This window comes from Rhea americana, unplaced genomic scaffold (genome assembly GCF_003343005.1).
Source record: "Rhea americana isolate MKP2758 unplaced genomic scaffold, rheAme1 scaffold_81, whole genome shotgun sequence".
Taxonomy (NCBI): Eukaryota; Metazoa; Chordata; class Aves; order Rheiformes; family Rheidae; genus Rhea; species Rhea americana.
Window position 1 is genome coordinate 2987559 of NW_028186990.1, and position 8560 is coordinate 2996118.

The 8560-nt window shown below is 39.2% G+C and overlaps 1 protein-coding gene across 1 annotated transcript in view; it reads left to right on the top strand.

The window, feature by feature from the left end:
* GABRR3 (gamma-aminobutyric acid type A receptor subunit rho3) overlaps positions 1-7176 on the top strand; it is a 30200-nt gene extending 23024 nt beyond the window's left edge. Inside the window, exons 6-9 of the mRNA XM_085322974.1 lie at positions 87-227; positions 3147-3299; positions 5680-5876; positions 6874-7176. Coding sequence (XP_085179100.1) covers positions 87-227; positions 3147-3299; positions 5680-5876; positions 6874-7176 — 794 coding nt within the window. The remainder of the gene's footprint in view (positions 1-86; positions 228-3146; positions 3300-5679; positions 5877-6873) is intronic.
* The last annotated feature ends 1384 nt before the right edge of the window (positions 7177-8560 follow it).

An 8560-nucleotide genomic window follows, 5' to 3' on the forward strand; every position in this document is an offset into this window, starting at 1 on the left:
TATTCAAGTGATCTCCTATCCCTAAGAAAAGAAAACAGGAGCATTTTTCCAGCAGAAGTGATGATTTAGCTTTTACTTTCTCACAGATGCATACAATGAAGATGATCTGATGTTATACTGGAAACATGGAAATGAGTCCCTGAGCACAGATGAACACATCTCCCTGTCCCAGTTTTTCATTGAAGAATTCAGTGCTTCCAGTGGATTAGCTTTTTACAGCAGTACTGGTATAGTAAGCCCTCGGCATTAGAAGAGAGAAGCACGTGACGACACAGTCACACAGAATGTCCTTCACATTTTAATCTGTTATTAATAAATGACTGTTAACACAGTGAGAGATCTCGCATTTAAAATAAGATCTGTCAGTCACTGTGATCTGTTGGTCCTCTGGCCCTGGGTTCTTTTTATATTACCTCTGTAACACTCTCTTGATATTACAAGAAGAGGCCATAATAATACCTATAACTTAACATCTGATAAAAAGAACCCGAATAAAATGAGCGTGCAGAACAGCCAAATATATGCTGTTGCTACCTCTTGAAAAATCCTGGAGCTTCTTTGAAAGCCTCTGGGTTTATGGGAATATTTTGGTCTTCCTGGTTGTATAGAAAAACTTGAAAATGCAGCCCCTACAGTGTCAATTACTAGAAAACAAGAAAGAGGAACCCCGGTGTGTTTTATTTTCTAAAATCTCCTCATTTTTGGAGCTGTAAACATCGTTAGAAATCCAATGACTATAAGATTTCCGCATGAGAGCATTTATAACCTATTGAGGCCTAATTAATGGTTTGCTTAATGTTCCATGTTTATGCAAAAAGTTGCAGACAAGAATTCCTTTATGTCACCACTACAGTTTTTAAGTACAAGTATCTGCACCAGGCAGCTTTTTATTCCTCTCTATAAATCTGGAACCACACTTTCTGGCAAACTGCTCAAAGCCTTAAGAGTTTATTATAGTCTTGGTTTCATGCAAGGAGGTTTTTATCTTCTTTGCATTGTACATGCAATTATAAATTTTGAAACATTCCCCTGTCTAAATAGTCTAACCATACTTTTCTTAACCAGATAAAATAGCACACTTAACCAGAAAAAACAGCTACTGTATTTTCTAGTCTGTCAATTCATGAGTCAATTCATTTCAGTGTTATATTGCTCCTCAGTTATCCAGGCTGATTAATGGATTAGAAAATATTTCATATAATTTGATGAAATGCACAAAGCACTAGAAGAAGTCCTTTAAGACATACAGGAAAGCTGCAAATATATTTATTTACTATATTTTTTTACAGGATAGCTTCTTTTCACCTTCAAATAAGACCCATTAAAATCTACAGTTCTCATATTTTAATGGCTGATATTTATTCCATAAATTCCAGTTTAAATTTTGATGCAGCAAGGAATTAAAAGCTTGATCGGGTTCTTCATCCTTATCTCTTACTGGTGTATGAGTTAAGAACAGCATTCCAGCTTTCAAGAGCCACTGTCATATGAGAAGAGGGCGGGTGATTCCCCACCATCCTAACTGTGTCTTGCTGAGAGCTAGATCAAATGTGCCCTTGCTGCAAGGAGGAGATTGAGATGTTTTCCACTAAACTGCTGTAACTGTATGTCGAAGCTATTTTCTGGGAACTCAACTAATAGCTTCTTTCCACCTTGCTATTCCTCATTAAAAAACACTTCTGCAAGGCAAATGCAGCCTTGTGCACAACTGTGCAACCTTACACCATTCTTATACCCAGCCCTCTACTGTACCTTCACAGCACCTTTGACTTTGCAAACATGTAACTGCTTGAGACTTACTATGCAGATGTTTTGATGATCAACTGACTCAGCAGGGTGCAGACTGCTTTAAATTACAGGGATCACTAGGAAGTACCTGCATAAATGCATATACCATATCTGTTAATTAGAATACTGCCATTTGTATGTAATCACTTCTCAGACATGCACTTTTCTTTGGCTTTTGAGTTTTTGTTTTAGCCACGAGGTTCCATTTTGTGTTTTATTTTGCTTATCATTTCTCTTGTTGGAAGAAAGTGATTACATGCAGAAGAGCCCTCCAGCAATAAGCAGATGTAGGGAACAAGCAGTGTAAATCTAATGGGAGGCCTCTCCCATTAGAGAGAAGAGTCTGGGGCAACTGAATGGACACAAATGCTGCTCACAAAGGAGCCTTTTGCATTTTAGGTTTTGTATTTCCTTTCCTGTGAATCTTGGTGAATTACATATCTAGACAATCCCATTCACCTTTCACAACCTACTCCATTAGGTTTCACCTCCAAGGACAATTTTTGCAAGGTAACGTTGGAGCTTTTGGAGTATTTTGGCCTCCAGAGGACCAACACTTTCAAACTGTTTTTGAAACAATCATTTTTAAAAACAAAAGCCTGCTCCGTGACTGAAACAACACAGGATATATTTAATACTAGACAGGATTATTATCAGAATACTTGTTTCTTAAAGTAGCTCATTGTAACGGCATGACTGTTCCAACACAGGCTCATTCATGTCTGTATTTGCGTCTTAAAAGCAGGTGCTGCACAGTCAGGCATTTCTGTCTTCTTTTCTCCTCACTCTACTCTGAATTGCTTCCCATGGCACAAGGTATAGCACACGAGGTTTGCTGCACAGAGCCTGCCCCAGAATTCACTAGATGGCAGCCTTTCCTCTGAAGTCAATACTGAGCGGGTATTCTGGTCTGACCAGAGGAAAAGAAATGCTGCTTGTTGCCTGGGTATTCGTAGCCATGAGAGGCAGCAGACTACTTTTTGTGGGAGGTAAGAGTGTTGACTTCACTGTCCTAGCTGAACTGGATAATTATATTCTGTTTGCATTCTCCTGAGAGTTTCACTGTAAATCTATTTACTTTTTTTTCAATTTGCTAACTTTGATTATAATATAATATTTTATTTAGACAGCTGTGTGCCTCCACTCCGAAGGCAGCAGTATTTTAATGTGATCTGAGTGACAGTGTGCAAAACACTATATGAAACCAGGGTGGTAGCAATATTTTGTATGTGCTTATCATTACTAATGTTGGCACACCATACCTACTGGAAGGACAGGGCCAATAAACAGAATTCAAAAATAATGCCAGTCTCTTTCTTCTCTTCTCTCCCAACCCCTCCACTCTCTTTCTTCAATAGGTTGGTACAATCGACTTTTTATAAATTTTGCCCTCCGGAGACATATTTTCTTTTTTGTGCTACAGTCCTATTTCCCAGCTATGCTGATGGTGATGCTGTCTTGGGTTTCGTTTTGGATTGACAGAAGAGCCGTTCCTGCCAGGGTATCACTAGGTAAACCTTTACCTTATATTCTTTTGGGAGGTATAGAATTGATAGGAGGAAAGGTTTTGAAATTACTTTACATTCCTGTTTACACAAGACATAAGCAAGTATATCAAGTAATTGCCTGAACAACATTATTATTGCCACTGTTGTCAGTACTACAGACACCTGTAGTCAACCTCCAAGTTTGGAAATAGGATGTTTCTTCAGATTGGCTTTGCTGTAGTAGAAAGCAACTCACACAGCACAGAGGGATAATTCTCCAGATTTCCCTTTGTAGAATTTTACTTTATTTTGTTGCAAAGACTGTTCCCTCCTGCTTCCACTTCTCAGGGAGGTAACAGGTAGTTTGATCTTTCCCAAATCTGTGACTCATGAGATGCTTACAATGCACAGCACAATCTGTCTAAAGGCTTTGTGCCTCACTTTCTTTCTAGAATCTGTTGATATCTTCCTACCACCTTGGATCCAGTTTCCTGAACTGTCCTGTTCTTTGTCAGGTACTTTGGATTTTCTTTGGTACGCTAACTTCTTAGGCTATGGAAGCCAAAGAGTAAGTTAGGTACCTTTCTGCTCTCCCTTCAGTTTTAATTCTGAACAACACTAAGGATAAAAAGGAACAAATTACAGTGTTTTTTAAATAACATTATTGGTTTTCTTAGCAATGAATCACTCGATATCATTTCTGTTGGGAATTTAACAATAATGGCCTTGAAATGAATAGACTTCTTTCAAATTTTTTCAACATCTCTCAGAAGATTTGGTGGCAAAACACTGGGATATCTAATGTTTCCACAGTGCATAGGAGTCCTCAGGCTGCCAGTTTAAGAATAAATAATGAAGTTCCTGTTCTGACTTCTCACTGATACTGGTCCCAGAAGTTGACAGCATTTTGCCATATTTCTTAGACAGTTCTTGAGAATTGTGGTGTAAGAAACAAACCTGCATGTACTGAGGGAGCCCTTAATGTTTATCTATAGTTAATATTTATACTAATCTAGAAAAGATAGGTCTATAGCTACCTCAGATCTCTTTCTATTGCCACAGTCTAAAACTATGAATACATGGGATATAAATCTATTTGTTAATCTAAAAACAAGTTATGATATCTCCTGCCTACTGTTAATAATACATCCATGAATTTCTTTTTTTTTTATAATAAATGTAACTTCATATTTTAAAATAAAGTTTTGAGTCTCTGTCGGTCATTTGTAATGCTGTCAAGATGGTTTTGCTGATCATATTTTTCAATTTATGTATGTATTTCTATAGAAGTTTATGGATCAGGAATTTTATGAATAACACACATTTCATCAGAAAAAGTATACACAATTTATAAGCAACATTAACACCAAAGTTTAAAAACCTTAGCTCCCTAGTCTAGAGTATAGAGATTTTTAATGCATAGATTTCCTCTTATGTGGTATATTCCAAACTCCTAACATTCAGCCTAAGGAACTTGCAGAGTAAAGAGAGGGAAAGCAAGAACTCTCTTATGTTTCAGTGGGCTTGAACTAGGACAAAACTGGAGAAAGGCTATACTGAGACCTGACTGAAAAGTTATACTATCAGCCAGTGCTGTGATTTAGGGATGTTGCTGAGATGTCTTCCCTTTTGGGATTACATTTATTTCTTTAAAATCAATTTCATGTTGGGTTTGGGGTTTTTTAGATAAAACAAAACTAGAAATCTTAAGTGGGCAATGAAAATTAGGGGAATAGGCACATAAAAGAGGAGAGATTGAAAAGATGAGGATGTAATTCTGGAGTCAAGCAAGTCAATGAAAAAAACATATCTTAGGTTTGATGAATTCGGCATTTCATACTAGAATGTTTTTAAAAAGCCAAGGAGTTTTGACAGAGACATACGAGCCAATGTTACATTCTCAAGAAGTATAATTTGAGAAGAGATTGGGAGGGAATTTAATGATTCTTTGGTGAAGCACAGGAACTAGAAAGTTGCATTGCAGAGACCTTGGCCCTATGAAGTGAGGGAACAAGTCCTTTCTCTTTCCGCACTGTGGGACACTGTAGCGCACAGCTTTGTTGACCACAACCCTGCTTTCACTCCTCCTCTATGGCAAGGCCTAAAGCTGTTGTAGGCACGTGTTTCTTACACTGCTGWATCACTAGCATTGTGTCCACACTGTTTGAACCTGGTATACTGCAGCTCTAACTTCACAYGCTGAGCAGAGCTATGGCATCTTGTTTTCAGTTTTGCATGCAGCAGGTCCTTCATGGTGCGCTCTACTTTTCCGAGCCTGTGGTGATGAAGTTAAAGGTGGTCTCACTCATATGACCTATGAAGTTGCGCTGTCCAAACAACTGTTGATGAGCTAAACAGAACCAGTCAGCTTGTACTATGATAATGCCCTCTTTTTCCTTGGCAGGTATAACGACGGTGCTGACAATGTCAACCATCATCACTGGAGTAAGTGCCTCAATGCCTCAAGTGTCTTACATAAAGGCTGTGGATGTATATTTATGGATCAGCTTCCTTTTTGTCTTCCTGTCTGTCATCGAATATGCAGCAGTGAACTATCTCACCACAATTGAAGAGAGAAAGCAACTCAAAAAAAGGGGCAAGGTACAATCCTGTATTTTGTTGCCTTCAGAAAACATCACAGAAGCCACAGAATAATCCTGATACAGCACTGTGGTAACTGTGCAGTAACCATGTCTGCTACTCCTCCCTGTATCTCACTTTTCTTTACTTGACTGAAGGGAAGAAAGGTATCTGGGATCTTGGGAACGTCTCTCTCCCCTCCTCTTCCTGAGACAGAAATTAGGGAGTACATCTCTATTTTTTTCCCTGAAGAAGGTCTCCTTCACTCCATTTGTCAAATACCYGTTGATCAAGAGAGTCCCAATGTTTTGGTCTTTTCCTCTCTCTGAAATGTACCCTGAAATATCCCCTACTGCTTCCTGTGGAGAAGAGTGTATTTCTCTTTCTCCCGCTTCCCCATTTTCAATTAGGCAGATAGATAGGTTTAATGGTATCTTTTTGTCTGAAGATCAGATGAATGATAAGGTCATTTTTAGAAAAGTGTGYCTGAAGCAGAAACATTTACAAGTTAAACATTTACTTTCCCTGGCTTTTCTGAATCATGCACTTAAAAGCTTTGTATCAGTGAATATCCCCATATGTACACTCATTTGTTCAAATATCACAGGGGGAAAGACACACAAAGGACGCACATGTTGCTCACATGTTTTAATAATCCTGTCAAGAAGTACTCTTGGAAATGTTCAAAATCATTTTCCACAGCTCTAGCAGCACACACAGACCTACAGGAGAGGCAGTTTGATTTTTCTGTTTGAGAAGCTGGGGCACATATAAGTCAGCTGGCAATAATCAGTGTTTATCACACATATCCCCTTCCTTGCTCAAATCTTGCACAAGGGAGCAGGCCCCACAGATGACAGTATCTAAACTAGATGCATACTGCGGGGCAGCCATGTTCACTATACATTCATCACATGGAGCAACCTTGRAGAGAAAACCTTGCTTATTTTCTGTTTTATTATTTGTATGTATTAAGATGGCTTCTGCTAGACACAAAATAATTATTCTTTGTTGCCAGGCTTCAGGCATGTATAGTATTGACGCAGTGCAAGCAATGGCTTTTGACGGCTGCTATCATGACACGGATGCAGACATGGACTTGACTGCTTTCTCAGTCCGCTGTGAAGACAATGCGACTCAGGCACGTGCAGCCAGTATCCCCAACCTGGGTGCAACTCGCCTAAAGAGGAAGAGATCTCTGAAAGGAAACGTGGGCAGGATTATTTTACAAAACAATCATGTCATCGACACATATTCCAGGATTATATTTCCCAGTGTGTACATTATATTCAACTTTTTTTATTGGGGTTTGTATATATGAACAGAAATCACTATAAGCTACACATTATTTTGCATATGAGGGTAGCATTATGCTTTAAAAACAATGCAATAGCAACAGAGGAACAGGTTACGAGTTTCTGAAACTGACTGCTGTGTCAGACAGGGAATATTGGTTTGGTTATCAGCAAAACTGTTAACAAAAATCGCTCATGAGTCTGGTTTCTTTTTCAGCTGGACCATGCAATGCTTCACTGTGGCAATCTAATGCACATGCTACCACTCAGTGGCATAGAGGCAGTCTGCACACTATGGGGGTCCTTTATCACACACCTAAATAGACAGCAGCTCCCAGCTGATGTATTACCCAGTTTCTATCTCCACTCTAACTAYTCCTTTTTAATCAGCCTTTCTGTTTGTTCTCAGCTTGTGGCCCATTTTAGTATGCAATCAGGACTGATTGCCTTTGAATAGCTCTTATCCTTATTTCACTCACTGCATTTCTGTTTTGCTAGGCAAYCTGTATACACCTCAGCAGCCTTTGTGCTCGGATGTGAACTATGGGTAAAGTGATCAGAGTGAGCAGTGGATTAGGGACCAGCAGAAAGCAGGAAGCAAACCTGATGGGTGTTTGTACATCCTGCATTATTAAGGCCTCAGAAGAACCTCTCACCCTGTCGGCTGTCCCTGACTTTCCTCAGGACCACTGGGAAGGGCCTCTATTCTGAAGAAATCTTAGATCTCTGATCCTGATGGTACTAAAGGAGTAATATCCTAGACACAACACACTCAGCGTCTTAGAGCTAGGACTAGGAAAGTCATCTTTCAGGTGGATGAATAGCATCAGCTGCACAAGGCATACCCCTCTTGTCACACCCACACTCCTGTGTGCCTCACATAGACCTACCGGCATCACCTGCTTTCTGCATAACCGTTCCTTTCAGAAAAACAGGCTTTGAGGCAGAGATATTAGAAAACAAACCAATGTCTTTCTTTGGCAGAATCTGGTTCTTCTATTTTATATTGCATGCATGAGATTGAGACTTTGTCCCACTTTTGGCTTTTGGAGACAGTTACAATGAGCTACATAAGCCTGCTTATAGCACAGATCCTCATCACAGATGAAGATACTGCAGTGAGATCTGAGACACATAAGAAATGAAAGGAAGCAGCTGTGCTGAAACAGAGCCATATACAGGAATCCTGTCAGTCCTGAAGGAATCCTGCATGGGTGTATCCTTAGTTTCAGGCTAAAGAAGTTGAATAAAGGACTTTCAGGGATACAAACAAGAAATGTTCACAGCTCCAGAAAAGAATTAAGATTACTTTTGTGACTTGCCCAACTGAGGAGCATTTTTCCACTAAAACTTTCTTGGGTTTTATCTATCATTTAATGAAGTGAGTCAAAATTTAACCAAGTGAGTTCA